A 27,383-nucleotide genomic window follows, 5' to 3' on the forward strand; every position below is an offset into this window, starting at 1 on the left:
GGTCTGTGGGAATAGCAGAATGTAGATGTGTATAACTCTATACCAGATAACACAAAAGAATACTACAAGGACAGTGTACTTGTAAATGGTCAGGAGACCCCTGCCATTAGAGACAATGGGGCCAGCATCACAGTGGTGGATGAAACCTTGTTCAAACCTGAGGATGTTGCTAAGGCACCCAAATGTCCCACTAAGCTTGCTGGAGGCCCTATTCAAATGGTTCCAACACTACCAGCTCTCATCCAGTAAAACAATATGACTGTAAGGATACCCGTCAGTGTATAGAGTGAGGTGCCTGGGAGAATCCTGCTGGGGAATGACTTAAAAACTCTTGGAGTTGTATCAAGCACCCCCATGCCTCCAGTAAAAGGAAGCAGGACCAGACTAAGAAGGCTAGAGAGCTAACCTTAGATGACTCTCAGTGGGTTGTTACAGAAGAACCTATATATTCTGCTTGATATATGCTTGGTTCAAAATGGCGCGGGCGCGCAATGCATTCTGGGGGAGCGCTCGGAGCCATGTTGGATATTTACTTCACTCCGCAGTGAAAGGCTGCACACATTTTGCTGAAGTGTTAGATTCACAGTGCAAAGACAAACATGCTTTTTTAAACTTGGTATGCAGTCAAGGCCATTTCTGCTGGGAAAAGCTCATGTTGTTAGGACTTGCTACTGTTCTCCGTGGAGCATGTTTTTAGAGCAGGGAGGCCCTGCGTTCCTTGGGGGGAGCTCTCGATTGACCCAGCTGGCAACCGACAGCTGTTCCTCAACTGCGCAGGTGCAATTCCAGAAGGTTTGAGAACTAACTCCCCTTTTGTGGAGTTCCTATATATGCGGAAACCCGGAGGGGGTCAGGTGAGACTTCAGCCAGAGAAGGACGCCCCGTCTGGCCTTCCTGTGAGCTGTGGCACTCTCGGCCTGGCTACCCCCAGAGTCTTCCAGCCGCTTCTGGACGAGATGAGGACTTTGATTACGCTCACGGTGATGTATTTCTTTTGACTTCTTTACTTCTTCTGTGATCTATGTCCATATTATTTTTATGAGTTATTTCTATGTACTTGTAATCTTTGAATAAATAGCCGTGAAGAGCTGATTATCTTCTAAAGAGTGCGTGGCTGTGAGTTATTGTGTCTGTCTGTTTATGGGTTGAAGTATTTGCTCTATAATTGCATTGGTGATTTATGGTTGTTCCGTGCACTTTTCAGGGTAGAGAAATACATTATGGCGCTGTGAGCAGGGTTATTTGTGATGAAGTGTTCCAAATATTCAAGAATCTGTTTGAACGTAGATAGGCTTCGGTTATCTTGTAAGCGAAAGTAAGTTGGCAGTAAGAGTTGAACTGTGTTAAGCTGTTTTTTTTTTCCTTGCCGGTGTGTGCGTGCTTGTGGGAGTGATTGCAGTGAGAAAAGAAAAAGAAATATAGATATAAAGAGGTTTTGTACCATTTTTGCAGTAATGAATAGTTTGTTCAGGAAAAAGTGTTCCCGCTGGCGGTGAATGCTCTGATGTTACTATTCCAGGGTGGACTAAGAGTCCATATGATAAGTTGGCTCAGGCATGGGCCTGTGGTGCCTGGCTAAGTGAGACTTGGGATCAATGATTGGGGGATGCCGAGCCGGCTGATGTAATTGCATGCTTGCAACAAGTTTCAGTCGAACGTGGTAAAGAATGTGTGGCATTAGGCAGGCGAGGTTGGGTTCTTTTGCATGCTTATAGGAAAATACATCAGAGGCAAATGGATATGAAAAATTAGGTTTTGAGATTATAGAGCGAGCTGGCAACAGAACGGGAGACTGCGTCAATGCTGCACATTTAAACAAAATTGTTTAAAGATAAGGCCGATACATATCAGGCGGTAGCCGAGAGGGCAGCAGTCAGAGTAGTTCGTTATAAGTATAGGAAAAGACGGGGAGGGGTCAACAAAAGAAAGGTGGCAACTGTAATCGCTACCGCTGGCGCAGACTGGGATCCAGACAAGTGGGATGGTGATATTTTTGATTCGACCAGTCTAGAAAGAAGTTCTGCAGAAGAGTCTGACCCCAAACCAGAGGTGAAACAGAAAACAGTGGCGGCGAAGCCTGTTAGAAGGCGGTGAGCCGGACCACACCCGCAGAATCCTGGTGGTGGTATGGTGGATTTAACCATGTTGGAAGATTACACACAACAGGAGGTTGGGGAAATTATTACCCGTTTGAGGCAAAAATCAGGGGAAGCTTTATTGAAATGGATGGTGAGATTGCTAGATGGGGGTGCTGCTGGGTTGTTGGTAGATTCTACTGATTCACTGCGTTTTTTACCCCAGTCAATTGACACCAATGTACAGGAGGTCTTAAGAGCAGGACCACCCCCTGATGCAAATGGTCAAGATACGCAGGTGTCTTTGTTGCACCTGATAGCCCAAGCATGTAACCCTAAATACCCCATTACCACAGACTGGCCTAGTGAAGAAACGAAGTGGTATACATTGAGAGAAGCAATTCAAAAAGTCAGAGAGCATGCTATGAAAGAGGCGATTCACATAGATGCTCCTGATCACATGGGAGCCGTGCCGCTGTCAGTTTCAACTCACAACATGGTGATTAGAACTGCCCCACCCTCATACAAAAGTATCATTATGACTTTGCTCGTAGGTATGACGGGCAAGGCTACTGATGAGGTAGCAGATGCCATTAGGCAACTTGCAGATTTGGGGGAGTGGGACAAGAGCGATAAGCCACGGGAGAGAGAGGGGCGTAGTGAGAGAAGAATTGAAGGCAGGAGGCAAGATAGCAGAGACTCCCGCGTGTCCCGAAAAGACATGTTTTTGGCTTTGTTAAAAGATGGTGTGCCACATGAAGAAATTGATGGCATTGAAACCAGAGTAATGTATGAATTATACAAAAAACGAGGACTTGCAGCAAAAGAGCACTATAAACAGGTTAAGAAACAAGTAGTCACCACACCACAGGGGGATTCCTCACCTTCTGCTCCCCCTGCAGAAGAACAAGATGAAGGGTCTATAGGGACACCTTCCCCGTACCAGCCGACATATGCTGATTTGAGAAAGGTGGTAAGTGCAATGTTAGAGGCGGAGACAAGTCACACTCATTCGAAATTTGACTAGGGCTTCGGCCAAGCTCCGGCAGCGTCTGCCCGCATAAAAGTGGATAGGTGGCCTCATGTTGATAAGATTTTTTGGGGGCCAAGAAATACACAAGGGGTGCGAGCATTGATAGACACCGGGGCGGAGGCCTCTTTGATTCATGGTAATCCGACACGATTTAAAGGCAAACAGTTTACGATCACAGGTTTAGGGGGAAAGGAGACCTCCACAGTGCAAACGCGAGTGGAGATGAAAATAGGCAATTTAAAGAGGCAGAAATACCAAGTGTTGATTGTCCCGATACCTGAGTATATAATTGGCTTTGACATTTTGGAAGGGCTAACCTTGGGACTTGGCGGTAAAACGTACCAGTTTGGGGTGAGTGCATTAATTTGTACACCCATTACTGTAGGCAAATTGAAGATGCCCCCAGTGCAAGTGCCAATAGCAACCAAGCTGGTAGCAATGAAACAATACCGCATTCCTGGGAGGCACAAGGAAATTTCCGACACCATCAAAGAGTACGTGGAGGCGGGTGTATTACGCCCTATTACCACCGCATGGAGCAATCCGCTCTGGCCCATGAAAAAGGGGGATGGGTCGTGGAGGATGATGGTGGATTACAGGGAGTTGAATAAACACACTCCTCCCTTAGTGCCCGCAGTGCCAGATTCCATTACTTTGATTGAAAATGTCCAAAAGTTTGAGGGGACTTGGTATGCAGTGATTGATTTAGCTAATGCATTTTTCTCCGTGCCAATCGCTGATGAGTGTCAAGAGCAGTTTGCATTTACGTGGGGTGGACGTCAGTACACTTTCACGATACTACCCATGGGGTACATGCACAGTCCGACTATCTGTCACCGGCTGGTGGCAGAACACTTAGACAAGATACTGTGTAAACCTGACATACACATTTCTCATTACATTGATGACATTTTGATTCAGGGCAAGGATGAGCACAGCGTGCAAAGTCAGTTAGTTGTCTTTATGGAAGGATTGAAAAAGGAAGGGTGGGAGATTAATCCGAGTAAAATTCAAGGTCCAGCTGAAACAGTGATATTTCTAGGGATTCAGTGGCATCATGGGCATCGAGAAATGGTGCCTAAAGCTTGACAGAAAATACTTGAATTCACCACTCCAACGAACAAAAAGCAAGCTCAGCAGTTTATAGGACTGTTTGGGTTTTGGAAACAGCACATTCCCCATTTAGGGCAGATATTGGCCCCCCTCTACAAGGTGACACGAAAGAAATAGGTTCAGTGGTGGGAAGAGCAGCAGAGAGCCTTTGAGTTGGCGAAAGACACCGTGCAGCAGGTGCTTAATTTATGGCCCTTGAAGGAAGGCGAAGTGGAATTAAATGTGTCTGTGCAAGACAATTATGCTAAGTGGAGTGTGTGGCAGAAACAGGACAGGAAACGTGTGCCATTAGGGTTTTGGAGTCGTAAGTTGCCCGATGCTGGTAACTCATATACTCCGTTTGAGAAACAATTGCTGGCATGTTATTGGGCTCTTGTTGATATTGAGCAAATGACGGTGGGCCATGATGTATTAATGAGGCCAGAAATACCAATCATGCAATGGGAACTGAGCTCTCCTAAAACACATAGAATAGGACATGCTCAAGAAGCCAGCATAATTAAATGGAAATGGTACATTCAAGACAGAGCCAAATCAGGAAAGGGTGGAGTGGGAAAATTACATGAGCAAGTAGCCAACATACCGCCCTCAGATTACATACCACCGGAAGTGCCTGAAAAACGTGAGTCTCCCGTGAATTAGGGAGTACCTTACTGCGATTTGACCGTGGAACAAACAGAGCATGCTTGGTTCACGAATGGTTCAGCCCGATACGTGGGAACTGAGCGGTACTGGAAAGCAGTGTCGTACAATCCCAAAACAAAAAAGATGTTGACAACGACAGGGAAAGGAAAGAGCAGTCAGTTCGCAGAACTTTATGCAGTTTACCAAGCATTGAAACAAGAGACCCCTGGTCAATGTTATGTGTACACAGATTCATGGTCAGTTGCAAATGGATTGGCAGTGTGGTTGCCAACTTGGCAAAGAATGGATGGAAGATTCATTCAAAAGAGTTGTGGGGAAAAGAACTGTGGCAAGATATTGCAGAAATGTTGTTACAAAGTGAAGTCACTGTATATCATGTGGACGCGCATTGTGCCACAGATTCATTAGAACGTTGGTTTAATTCTGTTGCAGATGAACACACCAAGATTGCCTCAGTGGATGCAGAGGCTCGGGAAGACAATATGGAGGGTTTGGCCAAATGGGCCCATCATAAATGTGGGCACCTTGGAGAAAAGGCTACTATCAGGTGGGCACAAGCTCGAGGCATCAGTCTTCCTTTAGAAGTAGTGAAAACCATTATTTTGCAGTGTCCCGTGTGCCAACACCAATTGCATAGACCTATACATCAAATTGTTCGAGGCACATTGAGAAGAGGAAAATTACCAGGTCAAATTTGGCAGATCGATTATATCGGTCCTATGCCAATCAGCAGAGGTTGTCAGTATGCATGCACTATTGTAGATACATACTCGGGATATTTGATGGTTTTGCCGTGTAAACGTGCAACCCAATTGAACACCATCAGGTTGTTAGATCAGATCATATTACATTATGGGGTACCTTTGCAGATTCAAAGTGACAATGGGTCACATTTCAAAGGCAAATTAGTTCAAAAATTTTGTCAGGAAAAGAGCATTGAGTGGGTATATCATATTCCCTACCACTCAGCTGCAGCAGGGCTAATTGAACAAATTAATGGGATACTGAAAGAACAGTTGCGCAAATCTGGAGACGGCAGTTTGGCAGGCTCGCGTGATCGTGTGTTTGATGGGGTGCAAGTGTTGAACAATAGGCCTGTGTATGAACATGAAACTCCTTTGATGCGATTAATGACTCCTACTTTTCAGATTCAACCCAATTCAGTCAGAGAAACATTGTTATACTGGGAAATTACACCAGGTTCTTTAGCTCCCTATCAAGCAACTCCAGAGTCAGCAGGGGTAGACTTGCATTCTAATGAAGAAATCAGATTAGATCCAAGAGGAATAGTTGTAATTGAAACAGGGATTGGAGTACAGATTCCCCCAGAGCATATGGGATGGATTGCCTCTAGATCTGGCCTAGCATTGAAGGGAGTTCAAGTGTTGGGAGGGGTATTTGATGCTGATTACCAAGCGAGATTAAAGTCATCCTAATGAATAGTGGGGATCAATTGTTATCAATCCACAAGGGTGATCGAGTGGCCAAATTGATGTCATTCCCATTAAGTTGTCCATGATTAAGAAAGGGGAGCCTTCTACAGTGTTAACTACCGCTGGGGATCGCGGTTTTGGCTCTTCAGACAGCATGGTACCGGGTGCAAAGGTGTGGGTGGAACAGCCAAGTGGTCCACCAGTGCCAGCAGATGTCATTGCATCAGGCAAAGATCAAGTGGTTTTAGTAATGGAGCCTGGTAGAAGGAAATGGCAATATGTACCCGCAGACAAATGTTACCGAAGAGAGTGATGTGCAACACTGATATCACTTTTCTGGGTTTGCTTTGTAGATCCTGGGTCTGGTTGGTGTGACTGTGGCACTAAATGGACTCCATTTGGAAGGGCTAGACGGTCTTCTGTCACCAGCAAAAAATGTCACATCTGTGCCAGTGATCAAGGCAATACTGATAGTGATGAATAATGTTGTCCCCATTCAACCCTATGCCAGTGCTGACAAGCCCGCCAGACCGAAGACATGGATCCGTGAATTGCGACAAACACATCAAGAGCAAGTGAAAACAACCTTGATGCCAGTTGTTCAGGAGCCCTTTGTAGGACGGAGGAAACACTCTCCTATGATAACTCAAGAAGAAAATATGTGGATCTATTTAGCACAGGAAGTACTGAATACATCACTGATGTGCCCAATGCTGAAGCTTTATTGACTACATGTTTAGTAGCGGTACCGACGCCTGTTCCGGTTTCAAAGCATATTCTCGGCATCACACATAATGATTCTTTAGTTCAAGACTCAGACATTAGACAATCATTTTCAGTCTACGAGTACTGCAGGTTCTGCCAAGAAACCGACAAGGAGTGGAGAAATTTGACACGTGTGATTATGTACAACGTAACCCAAGGTGATGTGTGTTATATTATGACTTGCAAAGCACAAAAAATTGGTAAATGCAGACAAATAGAGTTGACCGATCAATACAATCATACTACATTCGAGAGGAGACTGTGTTCACGAATCTCACGTAAATGCACCAGTGTAAATAACACTATGTCTTGCAATCATAGAGTGATAACTGCTAGTCATTTGAATCATGTGAAACTTCCAACAGGATGGCTCTTTTCATGTGGTAACATTACATATACTTATATTCCAGCTAACATTTCTGGAGGTCCATGTGCTTTGACTTGATTAGGACTAATGATGATTCCTTTACACTCAGTGATAACTCGAGGTAAAAGGTCAACCTTTGAATCTATGGGACTATCTCCCGACTGTGATTCACATGTACATTTGCTATCAGAAGCTGAGGTTTTAGCATTAACTCTTTCATTAGTAGGTGTTTGGGGTTTAGCTGCTGGAGGTTACCAATCTTTGATGAAATTAGCGTGTTTAGTAGTTAAAAGTCTTAATCATACTTCGCAAGCTTTAGAAGAATTACTCCTTGATAGTCAAGTTGTTAGAAAAGCTACTTTGCAGAACAGAGCTGCTGTGGATTATCTATTGCTGAAACATAATTCAGGGTGTAATGCCTTTGAAGGTATGTGTTGCTTTAATTTGAGTGACCACTCACGATCCATTGAAAGTCATATTCGAGGTTTGAGGGATCTCATTTCTCAAGTGTCTCAAGATCAGAACAAAAACTGGTGGGATTGGTTATTTTCATGGATACCTGATATTGGGGATACACTAAGTTATATTTTTGCTTTCATTTTTATTATTCTGTCTATTATAATGGCTTGTTGTTGTTGCCTTCAATGTGTTCCCAATTTAGTTTTAACATTTCGTAGGTTTCAGAGACCAGTTCCAGTGCCACCTGGCTACGGAAGATAAATATCCAAAGGGTGGAATTGTTCTGCTTGATTTATGCTTGGTTCAAAATGGCGCGGGCGCGCAATGCATTCTGGGAGCGCTCAGAGCCATGTTGGATATTTATTTCACTCCGCAGTGAAAGGCTGCACACATTTTGCTGAAGTGATAGATTCACAGTGCTGAGACAAACATGCTTTTTCAAACTTGGTATGCAGTCAAGGCCATTTCTGCTGGGAAAAGCTCATGTTGTTATGACTTGCTACTGTTCTCCGTGGAGCATGTTTTTAGAGCAGGGAGGCCCTGAGTTCCTTGGGGGGAGCTCTCGATTGACCCAGCTGGCAACCGACGGCTGTTCATCAACTGCGCAGGTGCAATTCCAGAAGGCTCGAGAATTAACTCCCATTTTGTGGAGTTCCTATATATGCGGAAACCTGGAGGGGGTCAGGTGAGACTTCAGCCAGAGAAGGACGCTCCCTCTGGCCTTCCTGTGAGCTGTGGCACTCTCGGCCTGGCTGCCCCCGGAGTCTTCCAGCCGCTTCTGGACGAGATGAGGACTTCGATTACGCTCACGGTGATGTATTTCTTTTGACTTCTTTACTTCTTCTGTGATCTATGTCCATATTATTTTTATGAGTTATTTCTATGTACTTGTAATCTTTGAATAAATAGCCGTAAAGAGCTGATTATCTTCTAAAGAGTGCGTGGCTGTGAGTTATTGTGTCTGTCTGTTTATGCCTTGAAGTATTTGCTCTATAATTGCATTGGTGATTTATGGTTGTTCCGAGCACTTTTCAGGGTAGAGCAATACACTATAACACCTAGTCCACAAGAAGAGCCAACTTCTACTTCCAGGAAGAAAGAGACAAAGGGGAAATCCAAGGTCTCGGGGAACAAGAAAAGTAGCACTCCTGTGCAAAAAACCCAGACATCCCCGAGAGGACAGACCCAAGTCACACCTGTGACTCCTCCACCAGCTGAGGCTGAGTGTGAGGTTCAACCAGAAGATGGTGAATCAGCTACTGATGACACAGAGCTGGAAGAAGACCTTCCCCCTGTTGGAGATCTGGATCCTAAAGACCATCCTGAGCTACAGACATTGCTTGCAGAAGGTGGCCCCTGTAGGGCATACTTCAGCAGAGGTCAAAGATAGTGTCCTACTCTTGAAGGACTTCCGCAACAGGCATCTTCCCAGCTGGAAGGGCAAGAGCCAGGGAAGCACAGGTTATACTGGGAGGATGGCCTCCTCTGCAGTGAACCTATTGAGTCTACCCCACGGGTCTACAGAAGACTTGAAGTGCCTTAGGAGGTGAGACCCCATTTTCTACAGTTAGCCCACAAGATTAGTTTAGCTGGTCACTTAAGTTTTAAGAAGGCCAAGGGAAGGATTTATCTGTATTTCTACTGGCCCAAGATGGGGTCTGATGTAGATACATTCTGTTGAAGCTGTCACACTTGTCAGACTTCTGGCAAGAGTGGAGCCAAGAACATGGCACCTTTTGGTGCCACTCCCAGTAGCGGGAGTGCCTTTTGAGAGGGTAGGAATCGACATTTTTGGTTCCTTAGACCCTCCCACATCTTCAGGCAACCAATTTTATATTGGTTGTGGTAGACCATGCTACCAGGTATCCTTAAGCCATGCCTATGAGGACTGTTATTGCTCAGTGTTAGGGAGAATTCTCTCTTTAGGCTGAATTTCCTAACCTAGTGAGTCCCCCAGCAGCTTTGCTGGATTTCTGGAGTTTGTTTTTTCCTCCTGCCAAGAGTGAGACTCTTTTTCTCCCACTCTTGGACATGATTTATGGTATTCCTTTGACTGGTAATGTGTTTTATGGGCTATGGGGTCCTTTACTCCATAGGGTCTCATGTGTTTTTCCTATGTGTGTTACACAGCACCCTCGGTGCAGTAACACAGGGGTGTCATAGTCACACCCCACCATAGACTCCATACCCTGGGACCGACTACTGTCTCCCAGGGCATGTAAAATCACCATTGGCTTTACTAGTCCCAAATTATTAACAGAAACCAGTACAAACCATCATATTGTGGACGTACTGGTCGGGGCAATTTGATTGCCCCGGGGTCTGTTAGTCGAGGGGGCACGTCTCCGTCCCCCCTGATCGAGTTTTGGCTGGTGGCAGTGGAAACTACTTTTTATATTCGATCGCGAATATTTCCCTATGGGAGTTTCCCATTGTTCGAGGCTACCAACTTTAATTATTTAATTCTCATAGCCTCGAACATACCGCCGGTTTATTTAATTAATATTAATTCTCCGGTTGGTATTTTTTGCCAAGACTCTATTCTAAAATGGCGTTTGTGTTCTCTTCTGTGACTCCAACCCAAGTTGAGCCCTTTGTTCCACTTTTTGGCGGGCTTCTCCACAGAAGCCTCCAAAAGTGGTGCCACTCTGTCTGGGTACCACAGGGGGTGTGGCAGGGGGTTTAGGCACCCTGGACTGAGTTACCTTGGTAACTCAAGTCGCACTCTTGTGTGATTGGCCCAAGTGGTGAGCCGGCCCGCTCACCACTTAGCATGTTTGATTGACAGCTAGGCTGAGTGAATGGGGGTGTGCTGCATAAAAGCAGGGCTTTTGGGACTGGAACTTTAGAAGTCGCCACAGGACCTGAGAATCCGATGAGGGAGAAGCTGAGCCGACCTACCACGACGACACCACCGGTGGAGCCCTGCAGAACCGACTCACCACTTCCCGACGACAGAGAAGATCTCGTGGCTGGAGAGGCTTCTTCCCCTGACTGGTGGGCACAACCAGTTTACCTTTCTTTCTTCGCACCCCAGCCCGGTTTGTGGTCGAACTGCCCGTGCCAAGCACCCCGGCGGCCGGATAGCCACCTACCACTGAACCGCGAATCACCGGACCGCTCCTTGTACCTGAGAAACTCTGCGGCTGGTTTCTTCCCTGGCAGTGCAACGGACTCCTGTCTTCCTCCACGACGAGATCCTCTCTTCCCCCGGACGAAGCACCGACTTGCATCCGCTGCCAGGAACAACTGCCCCCGCTGGAGCGTTCTCACCACTTTAAGGTACCGTGTCCGCCAGGCCTCCCTTTCTAAAGATTGCAACAAGGTAATAATAACTCCATAACCTTCTGGACTGGGCTGGCAGCCTTGATCCTCTAACTGGTCCCTTTCTCTGATCCAACTCCTTTTTGAACCATTACAAGACTTTTGTGCACTGCAGCTGTGTGACCTTGGACACATTTCGTTTTGATCCTCCTAAAGCGGATCTGGCCTACTGACTCTGAAATCACGGTTTTACATTGCCTTCCCCTCTTGTTATGTCCTTGTAAAAGTGTTGGGATCTGTTTCAATTTGTTCTCTGCTTTTCTCTCCCTTTTTAAAACGAACTATTAGAGTGCCATCTACGTTAAGCGCTCACCGCTGTCTGAAAATAAGTGGAGCTTTATTTAAGACTTGTCTAATATTCTTTTAAGGGAGTGTATATCTTTTAGTGACCGCGTTTTTGAATTGCTTACTATTAGTGCCTGTGTGTTTTTCTAGATGTGGTTTTAAATAAATAATTATCTCTCTTTTACACCAAGCCCTGGTCAGTGTTTACTTATTCTATTGTGTGCTCTTGACCTGTTGTGAATACTCTGTATACTGCCTAACTCTTCTTGAGGGAAGTCTGGCTGCTCAGCCACAGCTACCAAGTGAATCTGTGTGGTACAGACTGCTACCAAGTGGGTTTACTGCCAAACACCTGTAGTCCTAAATCTTTTGCAGTGGTCCCAGAGGGAACTGCACAGGTTTCTGCCTAACACTCAGGCAGTGGCTAAGGCCCTACTTGGTATTTTTACCAGAGTAGGTTTTCCTAAGGAGGTTATCTCAGACAGGGGGACCAATTTTATGTCCCACTACATGCAAGCCATGTGGAAAAACTGTGGAGTGACCTACAAGTTCTCAACAGCCTGCCATCCACAAACCAATGGGTTGGTGGAAAGGTTTAATCAAACTATTAAGAGCATGATGGGTGCTTTAGAAGAACCCCTTAGAAGAAAGTGAGAGCTTCTACTGCCATGCCTTCTCTTTGCTTATAGAGAAGTCCCTCAAGAAGGGGTTAGTTTCAGTCCCTTTGAGCTTCTCTATGGTAATCTGGTTAGAGGTCCATTGGCCCTAATCAAGGAGGGGCTGGAGAGTGTTCCTTCCCACAAACCAGTGAGAGTTACTGACTATGTGTTAGGTCTCCGAAGGAGAATGACACACATGATGACAGAAGCTTCTGATACCTTGAAGGCAGGTCAGGCTCCGGTGAAGCATTGGCATGACCAAAAGGCCAACATGGTTGAGTTTACTCAAGACTAGTTAGTTCTAGTTATGGTACCTACAAGGCAGAAGGCCTTACAGGACACATGGATTGTACCCTTCAAGGTTGTGGGAAAGCTTGGAGAGGTCAATTATTTGATGGATTTGGGTAATAGTAAGCAGGCCCCCAGGGTCTTTCACACAAACCGCCTAAAGGCCCATGTCTGTAGACCAGAACCGGGAGTTTTGCTTTTAGCATCTGCTCAGGAGGAAGAGGAGAGTGGGCCTCTACCTGACCTCCTCCAGTGACAATCTTTAGATGGAAAGATGGGAGTTAATCTCTCTTCTGATCTGACACTCGAAGAACAGGAGGAGTGCAACATTAATCAGTTTGCCCCTCTGTTTTCACTATCACCAGGCTTGAGCCCTTGGGGCCAGCATGAGATTCGAGTAGAGCGCTCGCTTTGACATCCGTGCAGAGCTTGCTAACACAGGTTCGAATCCCGACAGGGCCAAACTCAGCCTTTCATCCTTCCGAGGTCGATAAATGAGCACCACACACCGTGGGTAATAATAAGCAGCGCTCAGATACCTGAGGGTTCGTAGCGCTATATAAATGCTGAATTATTATTATTATTCTCACTGGTGACTGTCTACCTGCCAAAAGCAGGGGTTACAGGATGTCAGACCATGTAAGAACCCACATAAAGGAGGAGGTCAACAAGATGCTTGATCTCGGGGTAATAGAGCCCTCTACCAGTCCATGGTCTAGTCCAGTTGTGCTAGTACCAAAGGCATGATCCAAGGAGTTGAGATTCTGTGTGGACTATAGAGCACTTAATGCAGTCACCACGACTGATGCTCATCCTTTACCTAGGACAGATGAGCTGATGGACAAACTTGGTTCAGCCAAGTACCTCAGTACATTTGACCTAACTTCAGGCTATTGGCAAATAGCTCTGACAAATTATGCCAAGGAGAAAACTGAATTTTCACCCCCAGGAGGCCTCTACCAGTTTAAGGTTATGACATTTGGACTAAAGAATGCACCTGCTACATTCCCCCTACTTGGAAGGAACACATTGACCACTTAGGATATGTATTGCAGGCTCTTGAGCAGGCCAATCTGACCTTAAAGGCAAGTACATGTCAAATTGGGCATAGTAAAGTGGTCTAGCTTGGACATGAGGTAGGAGGAGGTGAAATAAGTCCATTGCCTAGCAAGGTACAAACTTTACAGGACTGGGCCACCCCTACTACTCAAACCCAAGTGAGAGCCTTTCTAGGTCTTGCAGGTTACTATAGGAACTTCATTGAGAACTATGTGACCATAGCTTCTCCCTTGAATGAGAACTCCTCACTCAAGTTCCCCAAGAAAGACAGGTGGAATGAGGAGTGCACCAAGGCAAGGACTTAAGAAAGCCCTCTGTCAAGCTCCAGTCCTAAGAGCTCCTGACTACAAGCAATCCTTTATTGTACAAATAGATGCTTACAATACAGGCATAGGTGCAGTTCCGAGTCAGCTGGATGAGAAAGGGAGGGAACACCTAATATGCTTCATCATTAGGAAACTGAAGGAACCTGAAACAAGGTGTGCAACCATAGAACGTGAATTTTCTGCCATTGTGTGGTCTTTGAAGAAGTTTAGACCATACTGGCTCTACTTTTGTGATTCAAACAGATCACCAAACCTTGAGATGGTTAATGCAGATGAAGGGGAAAAATCCTAAATTGTTAAAATGGTCAATCAGCCTATAGGGGTTTGATTTTACCATAGAACACAGGTCAGGGTGTAATCACCAAAATGCTGATGGTCTTTCCAGAAAGTATGACCGACTGGAGTAAGGAGATTCATCCAGGGGTGGATTAAATCTTCCTGTCGTTAGTCTGGGGGGACGAGTGTTAGGGAGATTTTTCAGAAATGTGCTAATTTCCTCTACCTTAGAGACCCCAGCAACTTTTCTGGATTTTGAGGACGTTAATTTTTTATCCTGGAGAGAGTGAGACCATTTTTTCCCCACTCTCTCATGTATTTTATTGAGATTTTTATACACTGTTTCTTTTGTTTGTGGAGTCTGACAAACTGCATAGGCATCATCTTTTACACTGTGTCACACAGTACTTTCAGTGCAGTGACACAGGGAAGTCTGATTTCCTCAAGGTTTAAATACCTTCTCTTGGATAAACTACTGTTTCCAAGAGCAGTAAAGTGAAATTGACTTTACTTACATTTGTAACTTTCTAGACCCAGCACACACTATCTTACAATAGGGTGCCAGAGGCGTTAGTTAGTATTTTTTTTAATTATTTTTTTATTTTTGGTTACACAGTAACCTTTACAAAAATGTAGTACACAAAGAGAATACATAGGCAATAAAATACATTTAAGCACACAACAAAAGATACAAATCCTTAATATCTACATGAATCATAAACAAAAATAAACAAAATACTGCATCCTAAGGCAAATGAAAATTATATGATCACACTCCTTACATAAGGCCAAACAACCATCACTAATAGTAATGTAGTGTTTCAATAGAAAGAAGCCTAAATCAGACTCGTTGAGAGTATAGTTCATGGATCAATCAGCTTTCTTAATTTTAGAAGAGAGTATCATTCGCCAACTAGTAGAGTTAACCAATCACAATTACAGTCCACAATGCGTCTTCAGATATCTAAGGACTGTTAGTTGAAGCTTAATTTGATTCCCATGTAGCATGTCTAGCCATAATGCGGTAAAATCAACACATTCAGTATTCAGAACAAATTGAGAAAAACATTTAATACGTTCTGACCTTAGCCAGCGCATTCTGTCAAAATGTTTTAATGATTCTGCTGGCACCTCGTGTTTACCAAATCTACATAGGTGAGCTAGAGCCGGACCTCCTGACCTGATATCCAGAATTTCTCGTGAATCAAGAACATTAAACAGGAACCTCATGAAGTCCTGCCTCCATGCTCTACCAGGAAATTTAAGTAAATATTTTAACATTAGAGACCAATTGACAGTATAGTTTCTTGTTCTGTACTTCAGTAACCGTAGTATTCCAATCCCAGTGCAGAAGAAGACTCTTAACCTTCATCGGGTTCAAAGTCAATAACTCACGGGAGACACCTACTTTTTCAAGAGATTCAAATGCTTCCCTTTCCAAATCAACAAGAAACGTTGAAAAGGCATTACCATTCATGAGTCCACTTCCCAAAATTCCATACAGATCAGTGCCATTACCTAAGAGCAATTTCCTATACAACGCGAGGCTTCGCCATTCTATTGTACTTGAGATGGAAAAGAGCCCCAATTGATAGCGAATAGCAGCGGAGGGAATGCACTTCGGTCGACACCTTGCCATGGATCTAAAAAAGCGGGCCTCATACTTCACAATTTCCTTCCTACACTAGAACGGAGAAAATTGAAGACCATAACTAAACTGTGCGATGATGTTATTTCTGTACATGTGTAAGCAAGCTAGTAAGGAAAATTTCCCATACTTGCTATCTATTTTCCGTAACTGTGAAGTCAAGGGACTGGTTTTCTTATCGAGATAATCACAATAGTTTGCCTTTTTCTTATCCTCAAAGATAGGATAGCCCATATATCTAATGACATGGCTCACTGAAAGTTTTACATTGTCTAACATTGTCTAGAAACCAGGAGCATTTGATGGGACTTTTCCTGTAGCTTAATCACAATATGACAGTTTTGGTGTAATTAATTAGTAAAGAGTTAGCCTGAGTGTAGTTTTTGAAGGAAGTGAGAAGGCGTTGCAGGCCAATAGGAGTGTGATCGTACAGAGTCACGTCATCTGCATAAGCAGAACAAAAGACCTTAACTTCCTCAACTTTTGGTGATGCAAAAGAAATTCCTTTTAAATAAGTGCCCACGTCAGAGAAATACAAATTGAAGACAGTTAGGGCAAAAATACACCCTTGTTTTAGGCCATTAAAGGCCTTAATTTCCTCTGACGGGGATCCAACAGTGCTCAATCGCACTTTGATTTTTGTATCTTCATGGAGATGGTGAAGTATAGACAGCAAAGGGGCAGGCCTAGCCAGTGCGTAGAGTTTGCCCCATAATATGGTTCTATTCACCATATCAAAGGCAGGCATCAGGTCAATGGACGCCAGATAGATGGGAGAATTTCCCATTGTCCGTGCCTGTTGCTGCATAATGTTGATCATAAGTCCACCTGCATCCGTGCCCACATGCTTTCTGAATCCAAATTGGAAGGGGGAAAGAATCCTAAATTCCGTTTCCAATTGTGTATATACTCCAGAATAATAGAGGCAAACATTTTTGAGTCAACGTCCAGCAGGGCGCTGGGTCTATAGCTGTATGGACTAGACCTGTTGCCCTTTTTATAAATAGGCACAACAAAGGACATGTGCCAACTCTTCGAGAATACCCTAGTGATCACAATGTTCTTAAATAAAAAGAACAAAATTTTAGCCCACAAGTTTGGACTACCCTTGAAAACTATGTTGGCCAGTAGGTTAGGGCCAGGGGTCCGAGATGCGGAACAACGAGCAATCATTCTGTGAATATCAGCCAAAGTCAAGGGAATAGTCCACAAACATAACTGCATGTCCTGTGGCACAATCCAGTTCATATTAGTTGAACTGTATAATGTGCAAAAGTGCCCTCCCCATACATCGTAAGAAATGCATACAGATTGGGCTCTAAGTTGGACATCCTCTCATTTATTAGTGTCCAAAAATTCTGAGTGTTCGTAGCAGAAAGAGAGTGAAGCATGTTTTCCGCATCCATCTGATATAATTTGGCTCTTAATAATCTGGCTCTTGATTTCCATTTTTTTTTGACAATCTTGAGCCTGCCGCTGAGAGAATTATTACCTAGCATTTTTAGAAGGGAGCGGATTTCCCAGTTCCTCTCTCTCTTAAGATTATGCATTGTTGGATTGAAAAAGCGCATGTAAGTGTGACAGACTGCAGTTGGTTTCTTGATACCCAAAGGCCCCAGTATAATGCGATTAACATATTTCTCAGTCACCATGTGTGTAAATTGTCATCTTTTTATCAATGCCACTCATTTGAAAATCTTGCAAAAACACCATGTTGACTTTTGCAATGTTGTCACTATGCCAAGTGATTCTGTTGGAAGGTTTGTTTAAGTTCTAGCAGTGGTAGAAAGGCCCCTTTAAAGGGAACTAAGAGTGCTTGTAGAGAAACTTTAAGCAATTTATGATCGCTATCATTTGTGTGAATTATATCAAAATCTGAAATTAAATTGAGTAACATCATGTTTACAAAAACATAATCTATGGCAGAGCACATCAAAGGCAGGCATCCCATTAGTCCATCTATTGCGGTCCACGTTGAACCCCGAAAGGTCAGTCACACAGAATAGGCCCCAGTCAGAAAGAAATTGGAACCACGTGACTCCCTGTAGATTCTTTCGGGAGGAACTACACTCCACCGGATTTGTGCTTGTAACCATCATGCGCACCAAATTTCCCTGGACCTACTTCTGCGTTAAAATCACTGGTAATAACAATATTGAGGATATTGTACAACTCTTGACATTCCTGAATTGTACCATCAATCATTGCTATGAACTCCTTCAGATCGAGATCCGGGCACCAGTATACATTGATAATCAATAAATAGGCCAAAGGGTCAGGGTAACCAAGATTTAAAAGAATTGCAATACACCCCCTATGAATCTTGAATGTCTTAATGCATTTGAAAAAGAGGTTATTATTCACTGCAATAAGAAGGCCACCGGAGGGTCTGCCTTTGGATTTTTTAACAGCTAATTCTTGATGTACAAAAAATCCATCCAGAGAGAAGGGGGTAAGGGCCCAGGTTTCCTGCAGACAAAAAATGCTTGCATCATGTGAAAATACAGCACTGGTGGAAGACTGCTTGAGCGCACGATTTCCCCTGGAAGTTCCATGGCATAATTATTAGAGCACGAACATTCTATGGATTCTCTTTGATAGCTTGAATTTTGGCAAGAGAGTCTATAAGTGTCGGGCCAGCACCATCAGGTCTGACTCTGTTGTGGGAATCAGTTGATTATCCCTCTCATTCTTTTTTCGCTGTGTTCCCACATTTAATTCTTTAGAGTTCCTCCCCTGGTCACCATCCCATGATTTGAGAAAATCCTCATTAAAGAGTTCCAAATCAAAACCAAAGCGGCACAAGGACTCAATCTCCGAGAGAACAAGTTCCATGATGGTTCTCGAGTAAAAGGCTATCCTAACATAACATAATCATACTTGATGGGACGAATGAAGTCTACAAGTTTAATATCTCCAGATGAGATCAAGAATAGTCTAGGGACCTCACTAAATGAGGACAAAATTCTCTCGATTGAGGGATGGTGGACCACCTTGTATAAGCATAAAGTTCAGCATAACACTTGGGTAATTCAAAAAGTGGGGCTGCCTCCATGCACTCTGTGGGGGGGGGTCCGCAATGTGTTGCCATTTCTTCAAAAGTGTCGGGATGTTTAATACTGCCTTCAGCTTCACGCTCTTCACAAGGGCCCGCCTCCCACTCCTTATATTGAGAATAACTTTTACCCAGTTCTTGTGGCCGTCCCTCGTTCAGCTGATCAGATCTAGTAAGCCTGATTTCTCGGCAGAAATTTTGAGGGAATAGACTTGGTTGATTCAACGCTGAGTTGAGTCCTTTTGGTTGATGCATGATTTCTAAATTACTAGAAAACTGGGCCTCACTCTGGCCCCCATGCCTCAGTGGAATACTCGGTTGAGGGGCCAAGGTGGCCTGATTTTTCTCAGGCCGTGTCATAAATTTAAAATCAACGTTGGGTCTCTCAGTCCAATCGGGGTTACATGGAAGTAAAGTCTCTTCAAATGCCCAATTTATGTGCGGTGGAAGTTGAGGACCATGCTTTCTTGAGTGTTCAAGAAGATTTGTTAAGGCCTGGTGGACTAGAATTTGAATGTCCTCACTCAGAATAGTAATTGCATTCGAGGTATCATTGAGCATCCCACCCGCTGTCCCTCCTATAGGGATTTCATACTTTTTGTCCACTGGGGGGATTTTACTAGCACCATTTTTGTGAATAGGCGAAGGGAGGGACATTACAGGTTTTGAGGGTCCTTGCCCTTGCTCATCCGGTGTGGTAGTAATTATCAGTACTTTAGGTTTCAGCGTAAAAAACTGCCCAATGCCTGGACTGTCATTAGGAGCCTCTGTTTGAAGTTTTCCAGGGTTTAGGTCGGCTTTTTTTTTTTTTTTTTAATGGTTTTTTTGCAAATTTTGTCTATGATGGGCTTAAAGCCCTTCTGCGTCGTTGTCTCCATCAGATCATTTTTTTGAGGACCTTTTTTTGATTTTATTGTTTATCAGGAATGGGCTTTGAGCCCTTATGGCTCATTGCCTCTGTCAGAGTAATAGTGGCTTCTCCGTATTCTTTCCCAGAATCAATTGCAAAGTTAGCACAGAATGGGTTACATATATCTTTCGTGCTTTTTTTAATGGGTGGCGGAGACTCCTTCAGATCCAAAGCCTTTTGGCTTTCTTCATCCAACTGTGAGAAGTCAAAATCACCTCCTTCCGCAGACAAACCATAAATATCTCTAATATTTGTATTAGTATTCTGTACCTTAAGAGAGGGTAGGTTCTTACTTATTTTACATGGATTTTTATTTGTTGAGCCAGAGTTAATAGCTCTGCGCTTGAGAGCCCTTGCGCGCATTTTCCTCTCTCTGTGAGAGATATGCTGCACAAAGACAACGTCGGATTCCAGAGAGGAGTCCTTGTCCGTATTGCTGCCTTCCTCATGCGGCTGTGCAGCACCTTGTTCTATGGCCTTCAATAAGGCAGATGGACTGTCCATGGTAGGGGTGTCATGAGGTGTCTCAATGTATGGCTCACATACCGCCTGATGTAAAGATCCGGGGTTTGGAGTGGGGGGCAGCAGGCCAAGTCGGGCCTCTATGCTTTTAAGCTGTTCTATATTAAGTGAGACCAAATTCTTTATTTCCACCATACCAATTAAGATTGCTGATTGTTCCTCCTTCTTACCACACGCCAGAGCTAGATCGTAGGATTTGGACCCAGCTTGATTCGCATCTTCAGTTTGGGAGGTCTGGTCGTGAGTGATTTTCCGGGCTATCTTTATGCTATGCCCTGGGGGCAAACTACACCTCTCTGTTGCAAAAACAAAACCCTCCAGTCTGCTTATTTTCTCAGAACTGTCGAGAATCAAGAACCTAAGTTCTTGAATCTTCGTAAGTGTTCGCTCGTGACCCCTATCCAAAAGATTTAATATTCTTGTGAGGACGGGAAAAGATGCATATGTAGATGAAATGTCTTCCATATTGAGCCCCTCAAATGATGGAGCTATGTGGGGGGCTTCATATTCCTGGAAAGAGGAGTAAATTGGGGAAGCGGGGCTGGAGCATTTTTGAGGAATGATGAAAGAGCTGCTCTGTCCCATCCCCCCCTTACTATCAGGCCCTGTGCCCAATGGCTTTGGAAGCTCAGCTGTATGTTTCCTTGAGCAGCTATCTTCAATAGAATGTGAGGAGGATACCGGGTAGGCTGCTTCATGTAAATGAACATTATCGATGCCGCCCCCTCTGGCCCTAACCGGAGTGGAGGGCCCCCTTGAGAGCCGCACCCTTCTGTCCAGCTCCGCCAAAACAGTGGGGGCCAACAGAGAGGTGTCGGCTCGGGGTCTAGATTTATCGGACTCTTCTAGGCTCCAAGCAGGCTGTGCACGTAAATTGTCGTGTATGCTTAGAACGCTTTTATGGAAGGGAGCATTCAAGAAATCTGGTTTACTGGGTGTATCATTGTTACCCTCTTTAGGTTGAAGAATTGGGACTGTGCCAGCATTATTGCAGCTACTACTAACAGATAATGGCTGCTCACCCTTATTGGAGGACATATTTAAAGACATTAAGGGTGGGGGCGGACTCTGGCTGCTACCAGCGTGGAAAGTGACAATATTTGCACCCACAGTAGATTTGTCAGCGAATATGTCTTTTTCTGCATCGCTGGGGACTTGACTAGTTTACCGCTGCGTAGCGAGCCAACCATGGTCTGTGAAGAGAATATCAAGGAAATTCACCACAGGCCAGGAGTCAACAATAAAGAACAAAAGGTTTCATACAGTTTGCTAACACAGTTCGAGGAGGCTACAGGTACTCCCTGATGTTAACAAATTGCTGAGCTAAGCTCATTAAAGAGACCAAAAAAAATCATAGTAGGTTTGATTGCCATTGCCATTCCTAATAGCAAGTAGCATTGAGGAAAACAATAGTAACAACCACAGCCCGCCAAACAGCCCAACAGCCACTGCAGTTCTGGGTGCACTTCTAGATGCGCGCGCACGATGCATGCGCACCGGAGTGTTATAGGTGAAGTATGGAAACGAGGCTGTGGAGGGGCGTGTTGGGAGGTGGGCCAGCAGGCGGAGCTGCAGTAGGGGAAGAGAAGAGGAAAATGGTTTAATCAGAACATTAATGTCCGCAAAAGGACAAAAGCACAAAAAGCACAGAAGCGCAAAAACACCAGCATGAACTGACTATTATTAGCAGAGTCCCGGTATATGCTTAGTCCGTGTTCCTTAATCCGTGTTGCTGCAAGAAAAAGAGAAGCTCAAGCTTCCTCTTGGCGACACAGCATATTGGCGTTAGGAGAGAGGCAGTCAGTTCAAAAAACCAGCGTGGCAGCCCAACAGCCACTGCACGTCCGGATGCGCACGCGCAATGCGCGCGCACCGGAGTGTTATGGGTGAAGTATGGAAACGAGGCAGAGGAGGGGTGTGTCGGGAGACAGGCCAGCAGGCAGAGTAGTATTCGCAGAGTCCCGGTATAGCCTTAGTCCGTGTTCCTTAATCCGTGTTGCTGCAAGAAAAAGAAAAGCTCAAGCTTCCTCTTGGCGACACAGCATCTTGGCGTTGGGAGAGAGGCAGTCAGTTCATAAAAACCAGCGTTACTTAGTATCCCTTTTGTCTAGCTTCTCATGTAAAATCTGTGTTACCCTTTCCTCGCTGAATAGCTTGTGGCAGTGGTTTACTTTTTGCTACCATTATGGGATTTTACCGCAGGCCGCGTTCGCAGCCACGGTAAAGCACCCATGTGTGCCATTTTTGTCAAAATGGACCCGGTCTTCTTCTTTTGCCATTTGTTTGTGGAAAGGTCCTTGGGATTTACTCTGCGCGCCAAACCACGTTTGGTCCCTTTGCTCATTTTGCCTTTGGCGGGGTTCACGAGTAAAGCCCGCCTCTGGCTCCAGGGTGGCTGGTGGGGGCAGGAAGTGAGGGAGATGCCCGAAACTCCCTGTGCTTTGTCTCCTAGGAGACAGGAATGCACTCTTAGGTGATTGACTGGCTGGCTGTCCGGCAAGGACAGCTACCCTGCTCGGTGACTGACGGCTAGGCAGGAATGAATGGGAGAAAACTGCATAAAAGGCAAGACTTTTTGGCTTGGAAGGCAGAGTCGACCACTGGATGAAGGAATCCGAAGAAAAACTTGAAGAGGACGCCTGCTGCAACTCCTGGAACGTTGGTTTGCCCAGTGAAGCCCTCCTGCTGTGTTGAAACTCCCAATTCGTATAACAGAGAAGCCCCTGCAAGGACGACAAATCCCTTTGAGTTGGTTGGACCAATCAACTCCAAAGTAAGCCATCTAGATATCCTCTCAAAGCTGGTCGAGTCTCCACTGCAGTTTCTGCTGGAACCGAATAGCTAGGGAGAGAAACACCAGTTCCTGTGTGTTGCTTTTAAGCTGACCAAGAGCTCCAGGAAGATCCTCTGGACTCTCAGGAAGCAGGACTGCCCGAGGCCCCTCAATAGAGTGCGACATTCCAGATGCAAGGAAAGCCCATCTCAATAGCCAGGAACCGCGGTGTTGCTATTTGCGGTAACGCGAAGAGCTGAAACAACAAAGTGCCACTTGTTTGAAGATTGCCGGTCACAAGCGATGACCGTCCCATTGCAGTGCAGGAGTACCCAGAAGTCCTCCCTCTTGTCCCTACGACTGAGGTCCAGGAACAGTGAGATCTGCAGAGCTACACAGGAACACAAGTCCTCTGCTGCACTTTTTCTTCAACCTAAAGGTACTGTAAAGTCTAAGAGAACTTAGCTCATGTTGTGTAGCCACTTGTCCTCGTTGGGGACTTGCTTGGTTGTATCTGTAGAGTTGCTATCAGCTTCTTTAACCTTACAAGCCTAATCAGCTTGTGGCCCTACTTTGATTTCTTCTATTCTACCAAGACTTTTTTTTAAACATTGGAAAATACTTTCCACTTACCTGCAAGAAGTTCACCTTGACTTTTACTAACTTAACATTGGCTGGCTTGGCTCCCTGAATGACTCTTCTCTCTCTCGCTTATGTGTCTTGCCTTCCTTCCAGGAAAGGGTTAACTGACTTTGCATTGGGGGGTTGTTTTGAAAGTATGTACCTACTTAAGAATAACTGTGTGAATAATTGTTTTATTCTGAACTCTCTTCTCTTTAACACTACTCCCAAGGACATTCTAAATGTAACAGTAATATATTAATGCCAACAGCACCCTAGCTATTGAAGTCACCCGAGGGTGTAGGTAGTGCTTGCATGTCATCCCAAATGGGTATTTACTGATTTACACAACTAAGAGTGTGTATTTTTGGAGTGTATTGGTGTGTGGTGCTTTAAATTGCTCCCTTCTGAAGAAGGCTTATTCTAACTAACTGAAAAATAAATTAATAATTGTTTAATCAAGAAACCTTGTTTGTAAGAGTTTATTTGAATACTTGTCACTTTGAATCTCTGTGTAACTTCCCTATAGTTCACATTGACCCCTATCGGGATAAGCCTGGCTCCTCAACACGCTACCAACCTGTGTAGCACAGACTTATACCAAAGGTTGGGTTCCTATTGCCCGGAGGTCAGGGTTGTTGTAGTGCACCCAAAGGGTACTGCATACAATCGTGCCTAATACTCTATGACGACACGCCATTAGATAATCCAGTATCAATGATATTTCCTTTGTTGAGGAAGACCAATGCTGCGTCTCACCTAACAGTCATCCTGTTCCCCTAGGGCCTTTCTCCTTCCAGGTAATCGTCCCGGCTAATACCACCGCCAGGGTGAGGATCAGGAAGTGTCTGACTTTTCCTGGCCACCTGGGAGGAGACATTAGGTAGGGTCTTTGTGAGGACTCCCCAGTATTCATCACAGAACATAACCAAGAGAGAGCAGTATCCGAAATGCCATGGGAATATATGACGGAGCAGTGGATAGATCGGTTTAGTGTGTTAAGTGTATTGAACACATCCAATTGGGTCCAGTAATATGAAGAGAGCAGTTTAGCTTGACAGGCAGAGGTAACAAACTAGTGACCAAGAGAAAAGCAGTTTCACTGGGGCAATTGGAATGAAAACCTGAATGAGGAGGACAGCTAAGGGAGTTCATACAGAAAGCTGACTACAAACAATTTGTTTGAGAAGTTTAGGAAGAAATGGAAGAAGCAAAATATCTGATAATTAGCAGGGGAAAAAGGCTATATAGTCCTTTTTTTAAAAAATGGGTGTAACGGCAGAGTGGGTAGATTGGTGAGTTAAAAAAACGATCCAAATGTAAGGGTTAAAGAAGGGGACCAGATAGGAAAGATGACCAATGTAGATTATAGAGGTGAGTAGAGTTAGAAGATCAGGATTAGTTGTCAACTAAATAATGTACTTTAGCGGAAGGCATGCAAGTCTATCTCAGAATATAAGGTAAAAGTACCACAGACAATTGAGTAGGGATTAGCAGAAACTGTGGCTTCTAAATTAGAGAAAGAGGTGCTGAGTTTGTCTTTGTTTGAGGTGAAATCTAAAGCCAAATCGGAGGCTGAGAGAGTAAAATAAATTAAGATCGGTGGCACATGGACTAAGTATGAAGTTGAGGATGGAAAAAAGACCCTCGGATATTCTGAGGAAATTGCAATGGGGTTCCCATAGAATATATTACTTATATTAGCAGTACAATTCAGATAATGCAATGAGGTTCTTATAGAAGATTTTACATATATTAGCAGTGTAATTCAGATAATGGAAATAAGTCGGTAATGCTGCAGATTCTTCTACCAATAAGCTTGAAGTGACAAGCCACAAACCCCTAACTTAATCTTGATTTCCCTGTCCAATGATGGGTTCACACAGGCCAGTAGCACTGAGGAGTGGTCAATAGCATCATTGCTTTGCTTCCATTCTGTTGTTTGAATTGGGAGCATTTGAGGATTACTTGTTTGCAGTGCTTTCTACAAGGCAGGGTTTGATTTATATACCAGGATGGATCCACAAGTCATGTGACTCAAGAAATCAAACATTAAAACTTCTATGATGAAGCTCAACAGTGGCTGCATGGGTCCAAAAAGGTGTTGTCTTCATGTTGTTGGCATATTGGTCTTCCTTGGGTTCTGTGAAGCTCAACAGTCTCAAGTATGTAGCCCCTGCATGCTTCTTTGCCAGAGTTCCTCCTCACAGAGGTGTAGCTCCCTGCTATTTGCAATCCATAATATGATATATGATATGATATGGCATTTATAACGCGTCTATACACAAGTGTTTCACCAAATACCAAAATGTCAGTGCCTGAGACGCTGCTTCGTGATTCTGGGTTTTCGTTCCCCAGATGAGATTTAGGGTGCCCTTCTCACCATTAAGACATCCCCTTCGCTCTTTTCTCTCTCTGTCTTGCATTTTATTAAGCTGTTTAGTCTCCTTCCCAGTACCTGTGCAGGCTTGTCTTTTTTCTTTCGGCAGGGGGATATTGTGCCCATTAAACCTTTCTCACTTAGTTCTCCAATAAGAAATATACTGCTCTTCCCACAGTGAGTGTTATTTAGGCTAAGAGATATTGCAAAGAGCCCCATATTCAATGGTGGAACAGCAGATTCAAAATTAATAAATTGTTTTTTGTCTCTGAGGGGGAATTTTTTAAAGGGCAATTCAAAGTAAGTTAAGCGGGTGAGAAGAGCTATGCCTGTACTGCATTTTAACGAAAACTAAGTTGGTTTAATCACTAATTGTATCATATCATCTGGGTCTTTTTTCCAGTTGCACTACAGGTTGCAAAACGTCAAAAACATACCCTAAGGGACAGTACTAATTTCTTTGATGTTACAGTAGCACCCCTTATTGAGCAAAGCTTGGAAAAGCTCCAGGTAAGGTATTGATTTCAAAAACTGTTTCTTATTTTCGCTTTTTTATCTTTAGTTTAATGATTAGCTGATGTTACATGATAAAAGAGAGGTAATGTGGCTCTAGCGTCTTTGTGGAAATATGTACTACTTATGTGAAGATTTATTTTCTCTGTGTAAGATAAGAAAAACAATACCTTCTTATAAATATAAACACAAAGTGCTGAGCAGGTTACCCATTTAAAGTGTTGTGGTGATATTGCATTAGAAGAGTACTGAGCCCTCAGACTTCCATACTATCCTGAGTGTCATTGATCGACCAAACTGCATCCAGGTACAGGTCCAGTTTGCCTAATAGGTTACACAAGAGAAGACACTAAACTGATATATTGAAATAAATCTATTCACTCTTTAATAAGTAAAATGTATTTGATCAACTGATAGTTATGACAAACAACAATCCAATTAAAATTATTCTTGGAACAAATACTATTCTTAAAACAAATTAAAATTTCAAACTGAAACGCCTCTCACATCCACACCAACATCTCCCCTCCATGGCCTTCTATTAGCCTTAAATTGCACTTGTTATGGAGAATACTTAGAACGTTGCTAATTCCCTTCTACCTTAGAGACCCCCAGCTCTTTTTGCTGGACTTTAGGACTTTTAATTTCTAACCTGGAGAGAGTGAGATTTTATTCCCATTCTCTCATGTATTTTTCTGTGATTTGGACTTTGTGTTTCTTTTGACTTTGGAGTCTGACAAACTTCATAGGCATCATCTTTACATTGCGACACACAGCACAGTGACACAGGGAAGTCTCTTAGATTTCCCAAAGGTTTAAATACCTTTTCTTGGTGAAACTGTTTCCAAGAGGAG

At 44.0% G+C, this 27,383-nt stretch overlaps 1 protein-coding gene across 3 annotated transcripts in view; it reads left to right on the plus strand.

Annotated features, from left to right (window-relative positions):
• NMI (N-myc and STAT interactor) overlaps positions 1-27,383 on the plus strand; it is a 471,986-nt gene that overhangs the window by 377,784 nt on the left and 66,819 nt on the right. For all 3 annotated transcript variants that reach the window (XM_069616491.1, XM_069616490.1, XM_069616492.1), the window contains exon 8: positions 26,420-26,526. In XM_069616491.1, the coding sequence (XP_069472592.1) occupies positions 26,420-26,526 (107 nt within the window). The remainder of the gene's footprint in view (positions 1-26,419; positions 26,527-27,383) is intronic.

This window comes from Ambystoma mexicanum, chromosome 9 (assembly GCF_040938575.1).
Source record: "Ambystoma mexicanum isolate Mex_15411 chromosome 9, UKY_AmexF1_1, whole genome shotgun sequence".
In the NCBI taxonomy this organism is placed as follows: Eukaryota; Metazoa; Chordata; class Amphibia; order Caudata; family Ambystomatidae; genus Ambystoma; species Ambystoma mexicanum.